Below are 22,714 nucleotides of genomic sequence, written 5' to 3'. Positions count from 1 at the left end.
GCCTGTGTCTCTGCCTCTCTGTGTGTGTCTCTCATGAATAAATAAATAAAATATTAAAAAAAACACACTAATTCAAAGGGAGACATGCACCCCTATGTTTATAACAGCATTATTTATAATAGCCAAATTATGGAAGCAACCTAAGTGTTCACTGATAGATGAATGGATAAAGATGTGACACTAATACACAATGGAATATTATTTAGCCATAAAAAGAATGAAATCTTGCCATTGCAATAACATGGATGGATCTAGAGAATATAATGCTAAGTAAAAAAGCCAGTCAGAGAAAGAAAAATGCCATATAATTTCACTCATACGTCAAATTTAAGAAATAAAACAAACCACCAAAGGGAAAAAACAACAACTCTTAACTATAGAGAAAAAGCAAATGGTTACCAGAGTAGAGGTGGGCAGCAGGATAGGTGAAATAAATGAAGGGGATTAGGAGTACACTTATTTTGATGAGCACTAATATATGGAAATGTTGAATCACTATATTGTACACCTGAAACAAACATAACATTGTATGTTAACTAAAAAAGGGGGGTTAATCAGTTTATTTTATATTAAAAACAAACAAGTTCCTGACTCTATTTGAAAAGGCCTACAAATAATAATTAATCTAGTAGGAATAAGCACTTCTAGTATTGAGATTGTAGTCCTTAAGCATCATATTCAAATAAAAGATGACTTCAGGATTGAGTCAGAAATGCACAGGATGAATCTGAATATTCTCTTATATCAGAAAGCAATTTAAAAAAAAGTGTGAGCTACCAAAAATTATTAGAATCATGTTACAAAGACTTAGACACCAACTTGAGGAGTCTCTCAATGGCCAAAAATGGTATCATTTGAGGATCAAGTATAATGTACTGATACATAAAAAAATGTTTACATCATGAACTCATAATAGTGAATAAAAAACTACTGGCCACCTTTTTAGGAATCTAAGAAACCAAAATCATTGTTCAAATATTCTTTCCTAGACAGACTATCCTTCAGAGTAACCAAGCAGTTGATGAGAAGTTTGCTTTATAAAGAGTATTTCACCTAATCTATGAAGAATGAAAGAATTAAAATATCATTCTGCAACCTCTAACTTAGACAGTAATCATCAATAGTATATAACATTACAAAAAGAAAGAGAACCGATATAATGAGCCTCCTGATGGAATCACATATCACCATCTATAACATATTCATGACAAAAAAAAAAAAAATCCCAACTGAATCTGATCAATCATCTAGATTTAACTACTAATTTTCAGGAAACACTTAAACGATGCCATAGAGATGTAATCAGCAAAATTCAAATAGTGGACAAATGAGCCATTCCTTTTTGAAAAGAGAAGGGGTACCTACAAAGTAAGACTCAAAAGACATCAATCAACTGCAGTGCACAGTCCTTATTTGGATTCTAACCCAAATAAGTGATTAAAAAATTCAACAATTATGAAAATTTGAACACTTGCTGGATATTGATGATACTAACAAATTATTTCTAACTTTTCTAGATGCAATAATGGCATAATGGTTGTTTTCACAAAGAATCCTTATCTTTCAGAAATACATACCAATTTGTATTTGTTTCAAAATAATCCTGTGTGTAGAATAGAGGGTACGGTAGTGTGCAAGGTATCAGTACAAATGAAACAAAACTGACTTGGAGTTGAAGCTGAATGGTGAGTATACGGTATTTCGTAACTCCTCTAAATTTCCAATGTCTGAAATTTATTATTATCAAGTTTTTCAAAGGTTGTTGGTAGAGAATGGAATATCTGTAAGGCTCTAATTATATGTATAGCATTGATTTAAACAAAATTGTGATATAACTGTTGTGGGAAAAGGAAACAGAGTGTGATATGGCACATGTAAATCTACACATACCTTGTAAAAAAAAAAACCCTGCAAAATGTCTAAAAATTTAATTAATCAAGAAATAGCAATATAGGAATATTAATTAAAATATGGATATACTCTATTGGAATCAGCTAAAAAAGATGCAGGTATCTCCCTTTAGGGAGTATTTTTATTTCTGAGATAAAGAAAACTGGCGATTCATATAGAAGTTCCTCATGACCCACACTTCCTGTCCAACTTCAAATTGAACTTGGCTCCTTGCATGCCCTAATAGTCACAGAGATATATCAGGATCAGCTACCAACCCCACAATCTTCCAAGCTGCATAAACTGGGAGATCTTGCAACAGTTTAACATTTGGAGCTACCACCATCACTTCCTATCCTATCTCACTGGTAAATACCAATTTGTATTTACAAATTGATTATTTTTTTAATTTTTTTTAAATTTTTATTTATTTATGATAGTCACACAGAGAGAGAGAGAGAGAGAGAGAGAGAGGCAGAGACATAGGCAGAGGGAGAAGCAGGCTCCATGCACCGGGAGCCCGATGTGGGATTCGATCCCGGGTCTCCAGGATCGCGCCCTGGGCCAAAGGCAGGCGCCAAACCGCTGCGCCACCCAGGGATCCCTACAAATTGATTATTATTTAAAAGATTATCTGATTAGACTGAGGGGAAAAGGAAACCTAGGATTCTGAAGGGGAAACCTGAAAGGCAGAAATGTCAGGAGTAGGAAAACAAATACTTGTATGAGAATTTTAAAAAAAATAATTCTTTTTAAAATCTGAAACTATCAGGAAGGTAAGTGTTGGGGCCAGGCGGGAAGGGAAACTCCTCAAGATGGCGGATACCCCAAAATGGCTGAGGTTCCTGTCACCACCTCCACTTGGGACGCCAATGGACCAATGACCTGCTGACAGCTTGACGCAGACCCTTACACCTCTCCTTTGGACTTCCCCAACCGAACCCAATGCCCTTCAAACCCCAGAGGAGGAAGTCACCTTTGACTGGTCGAATTGCAATCCTTCCTTTGCATAGTGAGGGTCACTCTGACTGATTGGATTGCAATCCTTCCTTCGCATATGAGCCAACCAATAGGAAACCGTTCTGCCTTACAACGTTATGTAAACCCCCTACCACCTTGTCTTGGCGCGACTTCCCCGACTCACTCTCTTTCCCCTCCGTGAGTCATGGAACCTCGCTCGAGGGTGCCTGCAATAAAATCTGTTCTTGGACCCTCGTTTGCCTTGGCAGTCTCATTTCCATTTAGTTACTAAAAAACCTAACAGTAAGAAAAAGCATCAACTCACCTGGGCCATGGCTTTCAGTATTGCAGGAAATGATCAGTCCTCCTTGGGGCTGTTTTCCTGAGAAAGGAGAGTATTTTGAGAAAGCAGGACTGGGTAAGCAAGAAATGCTCTAGAAACCACACTGGCTTTACAGTATTCATTTGACCATTCTGGGTCTTATGATGTAACTGTGGTCAGTGGGAGTATGGGATAAATCCTACCTCTTCAACCCCAAAAGCCCCAGGCTAGCTGTAGTAAAACGGATTCTGGCTAGCGGATTCAAAGGAATAGACTCAGATTCCCTCTCCTTTTTCGGATTAACCCAGGTTCTTGCCTCAGCCAAAGAATTCAGGCCAGACCTTGTCTCACTTCAGTGATGTCGTTCTGAACCCAAGGCAGAGTTGCTATGACCTACCTGAGCAGATCCCTCCTCTGCAGCCCTCACTCAAGTCCTCACGCAAATTCACCCAAATGGTACTCTTTGGCCAGGAACGGAGTATGCTCTGATCAGGACTAAGACTTTCCTAATGAAGTCGTCTCACTTCCCAAGCCCAAGCCAGTCGGTCAACTCCCATCCCCCCAGAACCCCCACTGCGGCATACACAGAGGCACTCCTCATTCTTATGCTATAGGTCTGTTTTAAAACAAAATTAATTTTGCTTATAGGTTTTTGCCATGCAAAACAAAGTGTCAACTTTTATAGCTTTTGGGTAAGAAGATTTTTCTTATGTATATTTATATAAATTTCTCTGTTTAATGCTTTGTCATACTTAAGACTTCAATCAATTATTATTTTATTTTGGTATAATATTATTTAATAAAGATGACAGTATAAGATTATAAATTATAACTTTATTTCAGTATAATTTATGACTTAGGAATTCTACTTAATTTCTCTCACAGGAGGCCGACTACCCAAGTGTACCAAGGTCACATGTGAATAATATATCTTACTTAAAATGCACTATTATTTTATACACCACTAAGAAAGATAAAAAGTGTATTAGATATTACCTGACTTCAGATACATTGAAATGAGGGGGGCAGTGAGTCTTACAGTAGAGGACTACAGCATTGATTTAAATGCTATACCATTATCACAGATGGTACATGTTTGGATTTACTGTGGTTCTATTTTGGTTCAGTGTTTCATCTTTATTCTCTGGCCAGCATCACACTCACTGCTTCCATTACATACCAATTAGAATGTCCAAATTCAGAACACTGACAACACCAAAGGCTGGCAAAGAGCAACAGGACTCTCATTCATTGCTGGTGGAAATGCAAAATGATACAGCCACTTTGGAAGACAGTTTGACAGTTTCTAACAAAATAAAACATACTCTTGGGATGCTTGGGTGGCTCAGCCATTGAGCATCTGCCTTCGGCTCAGGGCATGATCCTGGAGTCCTGGAAGAGAGTCCCACATCGGGCTCCCTGCATGGAGCCTGCTTTCTCCCTCTGCCTGTGTTTCTGCCTCTCTCTCTCTCTCATGAATAAATAAATAAAATCTTAAAAAAAAAAAAAAACTAAACATAATCTTGGGGCACCTGGGTGGCTCAGTGGTTGAGCATCTGTCTTTGACTCAGTTTGTGATCTCGGGGTCCTGGGATCGAGTCCCACATGGGGCTCCCCTCAGGGAGCCTGCTTCTCCCTCTGCCTGTGTCTCTGCCTCTCTCTCTCTCACGAATAAATAAATAAAATCTTAAAAAAATAATAAAATAAATATACTCTTATATGATCCAGGAATCACACTTCTTAGCACTTACCCAAAGGAGCTGAAAAATTATGTCCACACCAAGACTTGCACAGCAGCTTTATTCCTAATTCCCAGACTTGGAACCTTTAGTAGGTTTGTGGTTAAATAAACTGGGGTACATCCAGAAAACAGAATGTCATTCAGGATAAAAAGAAGTGAGCTATGGAGCCATAAAAAGATATAAAAGAAGCTTAGATACATATTACTGTAAAAAAAAAGCCAATATATACTATATGGCTCAAACTATATAATACTCTGGAAAAGTAAAACTCTGAAGACAGTAATAAGATCAGTGGCTACCAGGGGCTTGGGAAAGGGGGGAGATGAATAAGTAGAACACAGAGGATTTTGGAGGCACTAAAACTACTCTGTATGATATACTATAATGATGGATACATGTCATTATACACTTGTCTTAACCTACAGAATGAACAAGAATGAACTACAATCTAAACTATGAACTTTGGATGATCATGAAGTGTCAATATAGGTTCATTGGTGTACCAAATGGGGGCACCTGGGTGGCTCAGTTGGTTAAGTGTCTGCCTTCAGGTTAGGTCATGATCCTGGGGTCCTCCCTACTCAGTGGGGAGTCTGCTTCCCCCATCTTTCTGCCCTTCCCCCCACCACTCATGCTCCTTCTCTCTCAAATAAATCAGATCTTTTTTAAAAATAGAAAAAAGGGATACCTGGGTGGCTCAGCAATTGAGTGTCTGCCTTGGCTCAGGGCGTGATCCTGGACTTCCGGGATCAGGTTCCCATATTGAGCTCCCCGCAAGGAGCCTGCTTCTCCCTCTGCCTATGTCTCTGCCCCTCTCTCTTTGTGTCTCTCATGAATAAATAAATAAAATATTTTAAAAAATAAAATAAAAAATAGAGAAAAAATTAAAAACCTTTTATAAAGAAAGTGTACCAAATGTACCTGGTGGGGGATATTGATAATGAATGAAGAGGCTATGGGTGTATGTGGGAAATCTCTGTACCTTCCCCTTGATTTTGCTATAAAACAAAGTCTTAAAAAAAAGTTCTGGCTCTGAAGCCAGACTGTCTAGCTTAAAAATAATAATAACCCCACACTACTCATTTTTTTCAAGTTTCCTGATACTGTGATTTCCCATATGAGCATAAATTGTTTAAAAAATATATTAGTATTTTTCTTGAGGCTGCATAAAATGAATATGTTAACTTAAGGAGTTCTGACACCTTTATGATGTTGAGATGCTCTCCTGGAACATGTATCTTTCTATTTATTCAAGTCAATGTTTGTGTCCTTCAGCATACTGAAAAGTTTTCCTCAAGTGTAACATGCTCATTTCTTTTTCATATTATTCCTATGTATCTTATAATAGTTTTGTGCCTATTATTAATTATATTTATAAATAATATGTAATTATATAATTATAAAAATTAATAAACATAATTATAAGTATATACTTATTATATGTAAATGTATTATATATTATTTACTTATAAATCTTATTATACTTTTCCCAGTGTATCTTCTATTTTGTTTTAAATATACAAAATTCTGGATATTGGCTGTGTACCTTTTTGAATTCTACTTTATTTGTAATAGTTTTCAGTCTATAACAGGATGTTAAACTTTGCCTTTCCCATTCTTGATTTAGAAGTTCTGAAGAAGAGCAAGTCAATAGGAGCCACAAAACTCTGCATTCCATAGTGAGAACCCTGGCCATTGTTTTTTTTGTTTTTTTTTTTTTTAAGATTTATTTGAGAAAGAGAGTACAAGTGGAGAGGAGGGGCAGATGGAGAGAGAGAAGCAGACTCCCCGCTGAGCAGGAAGCCTAATGTGGGGCTCATCCCAGGACTCTGGAATCATGACAGATGATTTGGCAGATGCTTAACCAAATGAGCCACCCTGGTGCCCCAAGAACCCTGGCCATCTTCTGAATCGTGCAAAAGAAACTGGCTGCAAATTGATTTTGTGCCCTCAGTTCAATTCGACATCTAAAGGTGTTTCAGAGATTGGAGAGTGCATAGGAGGAGGCTGTCCTTGAGATAAAAATCTGTTTTTGGAAAGCACCGGTGTGCTCTGTATTCCTCCTACCTCACAGGGACAGAAAAGAGGGACCTCAGTGCCGCAAGACTTTCAAGTGGAATGTGACAGGAGTTCTTGGGAAACTTTTCCTTGTGTTCGAGTTTAGAGGGCACAAAAGTCTGGGACCTCATTTCCTCTTGGAACTAGATATGGGCCCCACAGGAGGACCCGGCCTGGGTCTGGGTTTATTCTAGGCCTACCAAAAGGATTTCCAGCTCTACAGATGAGCTCCATGGAGGACAGATGCCCAAAGCCTGAATGAATGTAGGAACTGTAAGCAGCCATAGACTAGAGCCACTGCACTCTCCTGAGAAAGAGTTGCAAACATGCCCCAAGGCTATAGAGAACTAGGGTCCCTACAATTAAGATTTTTCTTTCCCTCTCTTTTCACTGCTCCCCACTTCAAGGAATTGTCTAGTGGAACAGAGAAGTTTAGGAGAAGGAAAAAGAGGGATGCCTGGGTGGCTCAGTGGTTGAGCATCCGCCTTAGGCTCAGGTCTGCCTTAGGCTCAGGTTGTGATCCCGGATCTGGGGATAAAATCCTCCCAGCAGGGAGGGAGCCTACTTCTCCAGCTGCCTATGTCTCTCCCTCTCTCTCTGTATCTCTCATGAATAAATAAATAAAATCTTAAAAAAAAAAAAAAAGAAAGGATAAGGAAAAAGAGAAGCAATCATCAAGCTTTCTCACTGGAAGCATCTAGCTCAAGGAACCAGGAGGTTAAATTTTTTTTTTTTTAAGATTTTATTTATTCATGAAAGACACAGAAAGAGACAGAGACACAGGCAGAGGGAGAAGCAGGCTCCTTGCAAGGGGCCTGATGTGGGACTGATCCCGGAATTCTGGGATCACACCCTGAGCCAAAGGCAGGCACCCAACCACTGAGCCACCCAGGCATCCTGGAGGTTAAACTTTTAAAAAGAAAGTTTATGGCATCAATTAGTAAAGTGAAAGACATTCTAATTACTGAAATGAGTCTGGTTTTGTGACTAAAAGAAACTAGAGGATTATTTTCTGTGACTGAAACATTTATTCACAGGCAGGAAATCAACTGGCCCAGAGAAGCTTGACAGAAGTTACCAGGGAAAAAATAAAGCAGTTGTTTTCTAGTTGTTTCCTATGGAGTGATGGTTTTATAATGGACTTAGGGGGAAAAAAAACAAAAAAGGTTCAATAATACTGCTGATGGTGCCTTCTCCCTAATTTTACTATGAATACTTCTGGTATTTCTCAATTAGGCATTAGGTTAGTTTTCTTTTCTTTTTTTTTTTTTAACGTTTTAATACTGAAATCCCCAGACACACACAAAAGTAGAGTTTAAATAGTATGAAAATCCTCCATGTACCATTAACTACTAGCTTCAATAATTATCAGGTCATGGCCAATATGGTTTTATCTAGACTCTTCACCACTATTTTTAGGTGGCTTTGATTTTTGTTTAAATAGCTTTATTGAGATATACTTAATATATTATATAAACCAGTCTTTTAAAATATATAAATTCTACATTTTTAGTATATCACCATGATCTAATTTTAGAACATTTTCATTTCCCCAAAAGCCCATTAACAAGCAATCTCCTTTCTTCCCACCTCCCTTAGCTTCAGCCCTAAGCAGACACAAATCTACTTGCTGCCTCTACGGACTTGTCTAACATTGCATATCAATGCATATAAATGGAATCATATGGTATGTGGCCTTTCGTGACTAGGTGTTTTTCATTTATCATGTTTTCAAGGTATATCCATATTGTGGCATGTTATCAGAACTTCATTCCCTTTTATTGCTGAATAATATTCCATTGGAATGGATCACATTTTGTTTATCTCTTCATCAGTTGGTAGACATCTAGATTATTTCTACTTTTGGCTACTGTGAATAATGCTGCTATGAACATTCATGGACAAGTTTTTGTGTGAATATTTGTTTTCAGTTCTCTCTCTCTCTCTCTTTTTTTTTGTTTTGTTTTTTTTTTTTTGGTTTGTTCTTGTTTTGTTTTTAGTTCTCTTGAATACATACCTAGAAATGGGACTCCTAAGTCAAATGGCAACATTTTGAAGAACTGCCAAACCGTTTTCTAAAGAGTTGAACCATGCTGCATCTCACCAGTAATTTATCAAAATATTTATCTTGTTACTAACTTTTTTATTTTTATTTTTTAAAATTTAAAAAATTTTTAATTTATTTATGATAGTCACACACACAGAGAAAGAGGCAGAGACACAGGCAGAGGGAGAAGCAGGCTCCATGCATCGGGAGCCCGACGTGGGACTCAATCCCGGGTCTCCAGGATCGCGCCCTGGGCCAAAGGCAGGCGCCAAACCGCTGGGCCACCCAGGGATCCCTACTATCTTTTTTTATCACAAGCATCCTACAAGATAGGAAGTGGTATCTCATTATGGTTTTATGGTTTAACTTACATTTTCCTTAAGACTAATGATGCTGAAATTAACTTTTAAGAACCCAATTCTTGGGATGCCTGGGTGGCTCAGTGGTTGAGCATCTGCCTTTGGCTCAGGTCGAGATCCCAGGGTCCAGGGATTGAGTCCTGCATGGGACTCCCTGCATGAAGCCTGGTTCTCCCTCTGCCTATGTCTCTGCCTCTCTCTCTCTCTCTGCCTCTCATGAATAAATAAATAAATAAAATCTTAAAAAAAAAAAAAAAGAACCCAAGTCTTTAGAATTCTTTTAAAGATTTTATTTATTTGAGGGATGCCTGAGAGGCTCGGTGGTTGGGTGCTTGCCTTCAGCTCAGGGTGAGATCCCGGAGTTCTGGGATCAAGTCTCACATCGGGCTTCCTGCATGGAGCCCTCTTCTCCCTCTGCCTGTGTCTCTGCCTCTCTCTATCATGAATGGATAAATAAAATCCAAAAAAAAAAATTGCTTTAAAAAAGATTTTATTTGAAAGTGAGCGTGCACACACACACACACACACACACACACACACATGCATGAGCAAGCAGAGGCGCAGAGGGAGATGCAGACTCCCCACTGAGTGGGGAGCTGGATCCTGGGACTCCTGGGTCTCTGGGATCATGACCTGAGGCCAAGGCAGACCCTTAACCAACTGAGCCACCCATGAGCTCCTTTAGAATTCTCTCCTAATGTAATTTCTACTACAGTCCATTACTTTTCTGAAAACATTCCCATTCCTATAGGAAGAGGCAATAACTCTTACTTCCTATTAAGGACAAGGAAATTGAGAGTGGGGTGAACGTTCTGAATGGCTAATGGGAGAGGGAAACCAGTACATCTTTGCATGGTTTTGGCCAGAAGAAAGGATGGTGGAGGTAATTAAGACAGAAAGAGTTTAGGCCCAATGAAAGTGGGGAGACTAATGCTCATCTTGACTCTCTTGAGGAAACTCCAAGATTTGTTTACTTTTTCATCCACACCACCCCAATTACTTTAATCTGGGGTGCTTTGGTGGCTCAGTCGGTTAAGCATCTGCCTTTGGTTGAGGTTATGATCCTGGAGTCCAGGCATCAAGTAATGTGGGGGTCCCTGCTCAGCAGAGAGCCTGCTTCTCACTCTCCCTCTGCCCTTCCCCACCCCACTGCTCATGCTTTTTCTCTCTCAAATAAATAAACTCTTTCTTAAAAAACTACTTTAATCTAGAGTAAACCTGCTCAAAACACTGAGTGCTAATCTGATAAAATACTATATGTATTCTAACTCTCCTACTCTTGTGCTTGCTAGTTTTTAGATAAATAGAGTCATAAGCAAATAGCCTTATGAAGTCAGAGTCACCATGGGAGTGTTCAATCACTGCATAATGAAGCTAATATTTAACAGCTGCATGTACCTGTCATTGCTCACAACCACTTTCCTGAGGAAGAAGATGCCCACCTGCATATATAATTTAAGTCTTGTTTGATCATTAAAAAAAGCAAATTTTGCTCATTGTTCCATAATAGATGTCTATTGCAGAAACATCTCAGATTTAATTACTCCCTCAATTAATTGCTAACTCCTCCCCTCAATAATCTATCCAAGTATGAGAAAATTTTGAAGGTTGAAAAAATGACTTATAAGAAAACCAAAAAAGAAAGAAGACAAGAAGATATGAACACTAAATCTTAAAAAGAAAACTTTTGAGCTGTGGTACCACTTAAAATAGTCCGACAATAGCAGCACATTTGTTCAACAGAAACTCTCAGGTATAACATAGTCATCTGTATTTGGTCTTTTATTCAATTCCAAGAAGGAAAGAAGAGAAGCGAGGAACAGATAAAAGAAAAGAGAGTTCCTAAATAATAGCTAACTCCACACCTTAGAACAAAAAATAATTTGCAACATTTTGCTGCTGTTGCCAAAAGATGATACTCTCAAAAGTATCAGAAGCTGTGCTGAAAGGATTCCTTGTAAGAATCTCCTAAGGGTTGCCTGGCTGGCTCAGTCATAGAGCACTTGACTCTTGACCTCAGGATGAGGAATATGAGCCCCACATTGGGTATAGGGATTACTTAATGTTTTTTTTAAAAAGTCTCCTAGTAGGGGCCCTCACTAGCAGTATAGTGAAACATTATTCAGCAATATACTATGAATATTTCCCCTGCCACTCCTCCTTGTACTATGATGGAGTCCATAACCACCATCAGTTAATTAAAATATTGAAAAATGCTTTAAGTCCATAATACCATGTGAGAAAAAAATATAAAGTGCACAAAAAAAGGTGAATAAAAATACCTTTTTTTTTACTGGCTATAATTAGTGAGTGATTATATGTGTGGTTTTTTTTCCTGTCTTACTAGTTATATTTCTGGTATAAGTGTTTGTTTCTACTTGTATAATCTGGAAAGTATAAACTCAAGGAACTTTGAAAAAGCTAATTAGCGTCAGAAATAGGGGTGCCTGAGTGGCTCAATCAGTTAAGTGTCTGCCTTTGGCTAAGGTCATGATCCCAGGGTCCTGGGATCCAGCTCCACATGGGGCTCTCTGCTCAGCAGCAAGTCTACTTCTCCCTCTCCCTGTGCCGCCCCTGACTTATGCTCGCTCGCTCTCTCTGTGTCAAATGAATTAAAAAAAAAAAAATCTTTAAAAAGAAAGAGAGGAAGGAAGGAAGCAAGGAAGGAAGGAAGGAAAAAACTGTACCAAAACCAGGTAGGACTCATCATACATGTGGCCTCACAAATAACCCTAGATAGAAAGGGTATTCCACAGTTAGTTGGCACAAGTGAGCACACACAAATCCAAGTAGAAATAGGGTACAATAAAATAATAAGCAAGCTGAATGTTCCAAATGAGAGCTCACTGCATACTCAATCCATTATCATCTAGGAAATTAACATTTTCTTGACAAAATTAAACCCTTAATAATTAAATAGCGATAGTAAGAAAATTTACGTTTCTTAAAAACTGCCTAGCCTAGCTCAGTATGACAGGATGATGAGTTGTGATGACATTGCAGACCATGCAAAGCTTTATGCACATACCACATCCAATAAAGAAAACTGAGTTACAAAAATAAAAATCTATATTAAAACCCAGAAATTGGGATCCCTGGGTGGCGCAGCGGTTTAGCGCCTGCCTTTGACCCAGGGCGCGATCCTGGAGACCCGGGATCGAATCCCACGTCAGGCTCCCGGTGCATGGAGCCTGCTTCTCTCTCTGCCTGTGTCTCTGCCTCTCTCTCTCTGTGTCTATCATGAATAAATAAATAAAATCTTTAAAAAAAAAATAAATAAATAAATAAATAAATAAAACCCAGAAATTTACATGTCTGATGACATATAAAAAGGGACTCAGCATAATGATCACAAGGCTCAGGTTCTTTTTTTTTTTTTTTTTTTTTTTTAGGATTTTACTTATTCATGAGAGACACAGGCAGAGGGAGAAGTAGGCTCCCTCTGGGGAGCACCATGTGGGACTCAATCCCAGGACCCTGGAATCACCACCTAAGCCAAAGGCAGATGCTCAACCACTGAGTCATCCAGATACCCCTTAGTATACTTTGTCTTAACATCCTGAGATGGGTGTGTGGGTGGCTCAGTCAGTAAACATCCGACTCTTGGTTTTAGCTCAGGTCATGGTCTCAGAGTCGTGGGATTGAGTCTCGCCTCAGGCTCCATGCTCAGTCCCTCTCCCTCTGCTGCTACTCCTATCTTAGCTCTCTTAAATAAATAAAAAAGGGTCTTAAAAAATCTTGAGATGGGGATGCCCGGGCGGCTCAGCAGTTGGGCGGTTGCCTCTGATTTGGGTTGTGATCCCGGGATCCGGGATCGAGTCCCGCATCAGGCTTGTGCGAAGAGCCTGCTTCTCCCTCTGCCTGTGTCTCTGCCTCTCTCTCTCTCTGTCTCTGTCTCTCGTGAATAAGTAAATAAACCTTAAAAAAAAAATTCTGAGATGAATACAGAGGTGATTAATTTTTCAACATTCTTCTTTACTAGTTTATGCATTTATAGCTATATTATTTCCCTCAGGTTCAACTTTAGCAACACCACACATTTTGATATGTGCATCTGAAGAGAATATACATTGTAGTTGGAAAGCACACTGTTCCACATATGTCAATTAGGTTAAGTTTGTCAATTATACTGTTTTGGTATTATACAGCTTTACTGGGTATATACCGTTTGTTCTAACAGTGAAAAGTGAGAAAAATGCTAAAATCCCCTACTTTGATTATGATTTGTCCACTCCATCTTTTATTTCTGTCAAATATATTTGAAACATTTTACAAAGGTAACCATTTAGGACTATAATATTTATTGGTAGACTAACCTTTTTATTATAAACTATTGTTCTTTCTGGCAATGCTTCTAATGTCTTTTCTGACACAATGAAATAGGATCTTAAGTTGATAAAATCATTTAGGAAAACCATGATTGTATATTAAAGCTGAATATATGCATAACCCACAACACAAATATTTTATTCCTAGGGATATACCCAACAGAATGCATTCATATGTGCACCAAAAGACATGAAGAATATTCAGGGTAGCTTTTTTCATAATGGCCCCAATTTAAAATCTTGAAAATTCAAATGCCAATCAATTATGGAATTGATAAATAAATTGTGTTATATTCATGCAATGGCATTTTAAACAGCAATAATAATGAATGATCCACAACAACATGGAACATGGATGAATCCTGTATATTCATGCTACATAATATTATTACATATTACATTTGTTCATATTACCTGTGAAGTATAATGTTAAACAAAAAGAGCCAAGCACAAATTGTGTGATACTATTTACATAAAATTCCAGAACAGATAAAATTACTCTATGGCTATATAAGACAGAGTGATGGTTATCTTTGGGAGAGGTGAGTAGTGTAATGGATGGATCAAGAACTGGGCTTCTAAAATGCTGGTAATGTTCTATTTCCTAATCTGATTTGAGATCTGGTTAAATGAATATGCTTACTTTAAAAAATTCATCAAGTCATATGCTTTGATTTCTGTATTTTTGGAATGTATGTCATACTTCATAAAAAATGTATCTTTGTATTAGCAAATAAAAAAATTAAAATACCAAGTGACCAAGTATTAGAGAGAATACAGATGACTATGCTGATAAACTGCTGGTAAGAATTTAACTGATACAGGGACACCTGGGTGGCTCAGTGATTGAGCATATGTCTTTGGCTCAGGGCATGATCCCAGGGTCCTGGGATCAAGTCCCACATCCGTCTCCCCTCTGGAAGCGTGCTTCTCCTTCTGCCTATGTCTCTGCCTCTCATGAATAAATAAATAAAATCTTTAAAAAAATCTAACTGGTCAACCATATTGAAAACCAGTTCAGCATTATCTAGGAAATTTGAAGATACATATAAATCCTACGGCCTGGCGATTCCATTTGCATGTTTATACCCTAGGAAAGCATACCTATGTGTAGCAGAGTACTTATAAAAACATCTTTACAGCAGCCCTTTCAAATAAGTCAAAAACAGAAAACAACCAATGTTCAAATATATAGCCTTAGTTTATGACCAAAAGGATAAGCCTAAGAAATAAAATATTGTTTAAAAAAGACTCAAAACAACATTACCCAGCACAATTTCATTTCTATAAAGATAAAAAGACAAAACCTAACTATATTACTCAGGAATGTGTACATATATGATAAATGGGTTGTTGTTTTTTTTTAACATCGAGAAAATACATTATCACCAAAGTCAGAATAAGGATTACCTAAAGAGGTGAAGAGAATAAGTTTATTCTGGGGGCAGGAAGAAGAGAGGCTTTTGGAGGGTGACACAAGTTTTTGTTATATAGAAGTTCCGCTATATAATTCTTAAATTGTATGTCTATATCTTAAGCACTTTTGTGGATGCATGCAATATTCAGTAATTTCTAACCAAGGAAAATTAATTAATAATAGCTATAAATTTTAGTGAAAACAAAAAAAATGTGAAATGATAAATGCTACGAGATTTTGATCTTGAACATAATGTATCTTGTATGTACACAGGAAATGTGTTGGAAGGAAATCAATTAAAATATTGACGATGGTTATATCTAGGTGGTAGGAGTTTACTTTTGTTCTGACTTCCTATTTTCCAAATTCTTTAAAATAATCGTGTGTGTGTGTGTGTGTGTGTGTGTGTGTGTTCAAAAAAGCAAAAGCTTAATACATTGGAGAAATTGAGATGTTTTCTCAATATGTGAACACTATGTAGAAGGAAATGATGGGAAATGCTGGGATCTGTGGGCCTACCCCTAGGGCTTCCCATTCTTTCCTTTTTTTTTTTTTAAAGATTTTATTTATTTATTCTTGAGAGACAGAGACACAGGCAGAAGGAGAAGCAGGCTCCAGGCAGGAAGCCCGATGTGGGACTCAATCCCGGGGATTCCTGGATCACACCCTGGGCCAAAGGCAGGTGCTAAACCGCTGAGCCACCCAGGCTGCCCCCATTCTTTCCTTCAATGGAGATTTTTCCAGCTCACATAGATGATTCTGAGTCAAACAAGGCCATCCAGAAGAAGAAAGGCTTAAAAAGGAAACCCCTTCTATTTGGCTTCTTAAACAGCCATTCCTCCTCCTTCCTTTGGGGACCTATCTGAGAAAAGCAGAGCTGAAGAAGGAGAAAGGAATCATGAGATAGATGCCAGACCCTTCTTGCGGCGAAGACTGACCAGGGAAGTGGCAGCTCTGGACTCACACCTACCATCCACAGAGAGAGGTCGGAGTCTAGGCTGTATGGAGCATTTCTGTCTGAGCATGTCAGAAGGGGAGAGGTCTCTGCTATTCAAGACCAAAATCTTGTCCTGACCTCACACAACTGGTGGGACAACACGTACTGCCACCCTGGCAACAGTTACAGACACCCTCCAACTGCACACACGGTGCCACAAAAAGTTACGGGATCACACTCCCACGTCCTCACAAAGTCACAGACATCCAGGAGGCTCAGTGTTGCTAACATTCATTCAACCCCAAACACACACACTCCTCAGATAACTCATGGCCGCACAATCAGGGATTCTGTACACTCCCACATCCTACACAAAATGTCACACAAAAGGAACGCACATACGAACAGACCCACGATGGGGACAGTCACACCTACACCCATTGAGCTGCACAGTCAGAACCACAAACCTACAACAGGGATACCCAGCTACACCTGCAAACAGAGGTCCGCGCATGGTCAGTCGCAATGACACACCCACCACAGGGGCCGACAATCACACCCCCACACGGAGCGCCGCAGAGTCACCTAAGGTCACAGTCGCACACATGGAATCCTGTTCCTCTGGTCCGTTCCCCCAATCCGACCAACTCAAAAGCGCCGGAGACTCCAGATTCGCCCAGAAGGCCCCTTTAGGCTGCTCCTCCCCAACCCAGAGACGCACCTGAGCAGCCTGGTCGAGCCCCCAAGATTTAGGCCTCTCACCTTGCAATTCCCCTTGCCGGGAGGCCGAGACTCAAGCAGGCGAGTGAAGGAACGGCCCTGCTCCCCCGGGGGCCTCTGGGAAATGTAGTCAGGAAGCAGGTCGGCCCAGACAAGATGGCGCCTGGCGCTTCGATTTCCTGCTGGCGTATAAACCTAAGCTGAGCCAGCCGATATCCCTGCTCCCTTCTCCAGATCGCTGCAGAGGGTCTTCTAGATCCAAGAGCAGTCTCCGAGTCAGGTTCCCACAGGAGACATCCCACACTCCCTGGAGATAAGCTTCCTCCATGGGCCCTGCCAGTCCCCGGGAGCCTCATGTTTCCTAAGAAATAGAAAAATGTTGCTGAGTTCCCACGGAAGTTGATTGAAGCCGCAAGAACTTCTGGGAAATGTAGTCTAGAGGTGGAAAGGGTAAGGCTACCTCCTGTGTGGATTGTTTCAGAGCAATGCACTGAGCTTGACCACAGTGAAGAGTGGAGCTTCACCCAAGACTCTTTTAGGACTTGTATCTGTTAACCTTAAAAATAAAACTTTCAGGGACGCCTGGGTGGCTCAGCGGTTGAGTCCGTCTGCCTTCCGCTTAGGGTATGATCCTGGAGTTCTGGAATCGAGTCCCGCATAGGGCTCCCTGCATGGAACCTGCTTCTCCCTCTGCCTGTGTCTCTGCCTCTCTCTCTCTGTCTCTCATGACTGAATACATAAAAATCTTAAAAAAGAAATAAAACTGTCAGTTATTTTACCACCAAAATGAGTTTGTTGGGAATAACAGAATTGCAATTTAGGAGGAAAAAGCTCTGCCAGAATACAAGTAACAGCAAACAAAGAAGAGCTCTTTCATGGAAAAGAAGGTGGGAGTTGGGAAGTTCTTTTGAAGGAAAATCCATTGGAGAAACCTAGGGTGATGTTGGTTTATCATTGGCTGAACTGCAGGGGTAGTCAATTGATTGTAGGTGATGCTCTGTACATCCTTTACCTTTGGGGCCGGTAATTTACATTCTTTCCTATTGAGAGTCCTTAATTGACTACTCTTCCTGTAACTGACAGTCCCTCTTCTAGCCTCCCAACTCTACTTTAGTGACATTTCCCCTTATTAATTTTTACATAACCCACTGAGACTACCCGGGACTGACTAAATTGCCATTTTTGCCTTCCTCAATGGATGAGTGTGGAGCAGGATCTGGATGCTGCTCAGGGAATAGAGACCTGGGAGTCTCAGACCCAAATCCCACAAGAGAAACCGAAGACGAGTAACCCAAAAGCCTGGAAAGGGGCTGATGGCAGGTTGTCTGGAGTGTCAGGCTATGTGTGTTGAAGATGATAGTGGTGACTCTGAGGATTGCCCCAATGTGTAAGGCAATATGTGAAATTGGAGGAGTTACCTCATTTTCTTCATCCGGAAACTAATGATAGCTGGAGTGCATGTTCTGGTGCCATCAATTTTACTTGACTTTTGGAGAATCAAAAAATAAACCAATTGGTCTGACATATAATTTCAAATATTATATATATATATATATATATATATATATATATATATATATATATACATAAAATCATATCTTTGTTCCTTGCATATGGCTGTGGATCCCACACCCTCCCATGATTTTAGGGATCTTGTTTTCATGTGTAGAAATTCAGTCTCCTACAGCATTTGTCTTCGATGGTTTGATCCCTGACACCCCTAATTAGGGGCGGAAAAGGATTTGTTAGTATGATCAATACAACAGCTTAGATATGAATCCTACCCCTTTAACCCCTTAGAAACAAAAGTTACAAAAGGGTACCAAAACAGAAAAATCCAGTTTCAGTGAGGTTCAAAGAAAAGCCAATGAGGGCACCTGGTTGGCTAAGTCAGTTGCGTGTGTCCACCTCTTGATTTCTGCCTAGGTCCTGAGGCTGGGCCCCACGCTCAGCCCCCTCAGCTTGGGATTCTTTCTCTCACTCTTTCTCTGTCCCTGCCTACCTCCCCAAACTCACTCTCTGTGTGTGTGTCACAAAAACCCAAAACCCAAAACAAAAACAAAAAACAAAGAAAAGCCCATGAACTCCAAAATACATGTGAGTACTTCTCAATACAGTTGACATTAGGTAGAAAAATGTCAGAGAATGAGAGCTGGTAAGCAGAGGTGAGAAGTAGTGCTTAGAGGCTGGTAAAAACCTATTAGAAAAGACTCCAGAAATAGCAGGAGCAGGAGGCAGAGTGGAATCACTTCAATAAGACTAGGAGTTTACTTTGAAGGGATTCACTTTGGAAAGGGAAATGCTGTGAAGAGAGTAGAGGTCAAGCAGAATGATATCAGGTGCAATGCATGTGCCAAGATCAAGACAATCATGTTTAAGGGAAAATTGATTTAGAAAACTATAATATGCCTGTAAGATAAAATAAAACTTGAGTGTCCAGAGAAAATCTCAAGTTGCTTAAAGGAGAGAAACATCACCTAGTGTCAAGCTTATACTCAATATTTAGCACCACAAAACAGTGGAATAAAACTAAAAGGATAATTAAAGGAGTGAAAGCCAAAGATTTTCATCTAGAGTTAAGCTGCAGTTTAAGTATAGGTATGATTTAGAGTCATCCTAAAATAAGTGAACTAACTTGACTTGACTCGAAAGGAAATATGAAGGTAATAATATAAAGGGTTTTTACTCATAGAAAAACCCAGAGGATAGCTATTAAAATGTGAAAATAGCTAAAAACAAACTAACTCCAAAGACACTAAAGTGTTGGCTGAGCATGGTATGAGTGGAAGAGAATGGAGGAAATAGAGTAGAATAAGTAGGACTTGATGGAAGAGAGTTTGCATGAGAATTCTTTCAGACAAGAAAGAAGAATATGGGGCAGCCCCAGTGGCTCAGCAGTTTAGCGCTGCCTTCAGCCCAGGGCGTGATCCTGGAGACTCAGGATTGAGTCCCATGTTGGGCTCCCTGCATGGAGCCTGATTCTTCCTCTGCCTGTGTCTCTGCCTCTCTCTCTCTCTCTCTCTCTCTCTCTCTCTCTCTCTGTCTTTCATGAATAAATAAATAAAATCTTCTTTAAAAAAAGAAAGAAGAATATGGATGCAGCTATTACAGAGATGAAAGTAGAAAAGAAGTATGAGGAAGAGAGTAAAATCTGAAACAAAATGGCTGGTTATAAAGATTGTATGCTTCTGATTATTACAATCTGAGATGCAAATCCCAGATGTGTGCTCTATGCACAACATATTCTACATCATCAAAAATCTTGATAACAGTATTTTTTTTCAAGAGCATCATATGGATCAAGGGAAACATGTGTAAAGCTTATACAAAATAAGTCCTCAAAAACTACTAAATTAAACACTTCCAAACTCATTCTTTGAGGCCAACATCCAACATAGAGTTACTGTATGACCCAGTATTTCCACTCCTATACATACACCCAGGAACATTAGAAATGTATATTTATGCCAAAACTTGCACACAATTGTTCATTACAGCATCATTCACAATAGCCAAAAGTGGAAACAACCCAAATGCCTATAAATAGATGAATTGAAAAAGAAAATGTGGTATATTCACACAATAGAATATTATTTGGCAATAAAAATACATGCCACAACACAGATGATCCTTAAAAACATTATGCTAAGTGAAAAAGCCAGTCACAGAAGACCATTTCATTTATAAGAAATGTACAGAATAGGCAAATCTATAGATAAAGAGAGTAGTTAGAGTTATTTAGGGCTGGCAGGGTTAGGACAAATGGGAGTGATTGCTGTTAGAAAGTTTCTTTTTGGGGTGATAAAAATGTTCTTCAATTAGATAATGAGGATAGACGTACAGTTGAAGGGTTATAATTTTTCTTTCCTTCTTTTTTTTTTTTTTAAGATTCTATCCATTTATTCATGAAAGACACAGAGAGAGGCAGAGGGAGAAGCAGGCTCCATGCAGGGAGCCCAACGTGGGACTCCATCCCTGGGCTCCAGGATCATGCCCTGGGCCACAGGTGGTGCTAAACCGCTGAGTCACCCTACAATTATTCTATATCCTTGAAAACAGCTGGGGGTTTATCCATTTGTTAAAATTATAGCCATTCTAGTGGCTGTGAAGTGATATATCATTGTAGTTTTGACTTGCTTTTCCCTGATCACTAATGATGTTTAGTGTCTTTTAATATAATTATTGGCCATTTACATACCTTCTTTGGAGAAATGTCTATTCAGATCCTTTGTCCATTTAAAAATGAGTTAGTTGCCTATTATCAAGTTGTCAGAGTGTATTTTAGATGGATGTTCTTTAATAGATACATGACTTGCAAATATTTTCTTTCCTCTGGTGTGATATCTTTCCCCTTCTTAGATGGTACCCTTTGAAGCACAGAATATTTAGTCATCTTGAAATGAAAATTATCTAATTCTTTGTGGGTCATGCTCTTGATGTTAATATCTAAGAATCCTTTGGCGATCTGAGACTATGATGATTTGCTTCTGTGTTTTCTTCAGAGTGTTTTACAGAAGTTTTAGCTCCTTCTGTTAGGCAAAGTGAAATGAAACAGAAAAAGACAGAAACCGTATGAGCTCACTCAAATGTAGAATTTAAGAAATAAAACAGATGAATATGTGGGAATGGGGGACGAACAAAGAGAGTGAAACAAGCCATAAGTGATTCAACAGTAGAGAACAAACAGGGTTATAGAAGTTGGTGAGTGGGGGTGGACTAGATGGGGGATGGGTATTAAGGAGAGCACTTGTGATGAGCACTGGGCGCTGTATATAAGTGATGAATCACTGAATTCTACTCCAGATATCAATATTACACTGTATGTTAACTAACAAAATTTAAATTAAAAAAAGTTTTAGCTCTTAAATTCAGCAGTTTGAACCATTTTGAGTTAATTTTTATAAATAATGAGAGATGAGGGCCCAACTTCATTCTTTGCAGGTGGATATGCTGTTGTTGCAGCATATTTGTTTAAAAGCCTACTCAAGGGGCACGTGGTTGGTTCAGGGGTTGAGTGTGTGCCTTTGGCTCAGGTCGTAATCCCAGGGTCCTTGGATCAAGTCCTGCATCTGGCTCCCCACAGGGAGCCTGCTTCTCCCTCTGCCTATGTCTCTGCCTCTCTCTCTGTCATGAATGTTTATTCATGAATGAATAAATAAAATCTTAAGAAAAAAATAAAAGCCAGCTCAAAATGGAAACATCAATATTTTTTGATATTATAGATGTATGGGTTTATTTCTGGACTCTCTATTCCATTGATCTGTGTTCCCATTCTTGTACCAATATAATAGCGTATGATAATTTTAAAATAGAGAAGTAGGAGTCTCCTACTTTGTTTCCTTTTTCAAGATTTTGGTTCTTTTGGGGCCCCTGCAATTGCATATGAATTTTAGAATTAGTTTGTCAGTTTTACAAATAAGTCATCTGGGATTCTGATGAAATTGTTTTGAATCTATAGATCAGCTTGGGGAGTACTACCATCTTAACAGTATTAAGTCTCCCTATCTATAAACTTGGGATGTTTTTCCATTTGCTTAAGTCTTGAAATTTTTTTTTGAAATTTATTTAATCAAATGTCTTGTAGTTTTCTACATTTTACACTTTTTTAAAAAAGATTTCATGTATTTATTCATGGGAGACACACACAGAGAGACAGGCAGAGACATAGGCAGAAGGAGAAGCAGGCTCCATGCGGGACCAGAGCCTGATGGGGGACCCAATCCCGGGTCTCCAGGATAGGTCCTGGGTTGACAGCAGTGCTAAACCTCTGAGCCACTCAGGCTGCCCTACATTTTACATTCTTTTGTTAAATTTATTCCTAAGTATATTATTATTTTGATGCTACTATACATGAAGCTGTGTTTTAAATTTCATTTTCAGATTGTACATTATAAGTATATATAAATAAAACTGATTTTTTCCTTTTCTTAAAAT

At 39.0% G+C, this 22,714-nt stretch overlaps 1 protein-coding gene across 5 annotated transcripts in view; it reads right to left on the bottom strand.

Annotated features, from left to right (window-relative positions):
• ZNF383 (zinc finger protein 383) overlaps positions 1 to 22,714 on the bottom strand; it is an 83,283-nt gene that overhangs the window by 8,648 nt on the left and 51,921 nt on the right. For 3 of the 5 annotated variants that reach the window (XM_072833673.1, XM_072833764.1, XM_072833577.1), the window contains 2 exons: positions 16,823 to 17,141; positions 3,176 to 3,232 (listed from right to left, as the gene is read on the bottom strand). In XM_072833673.1, coding sequence (XP_072689774.1) covers positions 3,176 to 3,184 — 9 coding nt within the window. In that variant the 5' untranslated portion in view covers positions 3,185 to 3,232; positions 16,823 to 17,141. Of the gene's footprint in view, positions 1 to 3,175; positions 3,233 to 4,923; positions 5,074 to 16,781; positions 17,142 to 22,714 lie in introns of all 5 variants that reach the window. The other 2 variants (XM_072833921.1, XM_072833842.1) reach the window with 2 other exon arrangements.

This window comes from Canis lupus, chromosome 1, assembly GCF_048164855.1.
Source record: "Canis lupus baileyi chromosome 1, mCanLup2.hap1, whole genome shotgun sequence".
Classification (NCBI taxonomy): domain Eukaryota; kingdom Metazoa; phylum Chordata; class Mammalia; order Carnivora; family Canidae; genus Canis; species Canis lupus.
The sequence above is the reverse complement of the archived record's forward strand: the minus strand, read 5'-3'. Positions and strand labels throughout refer to the sequence as shown.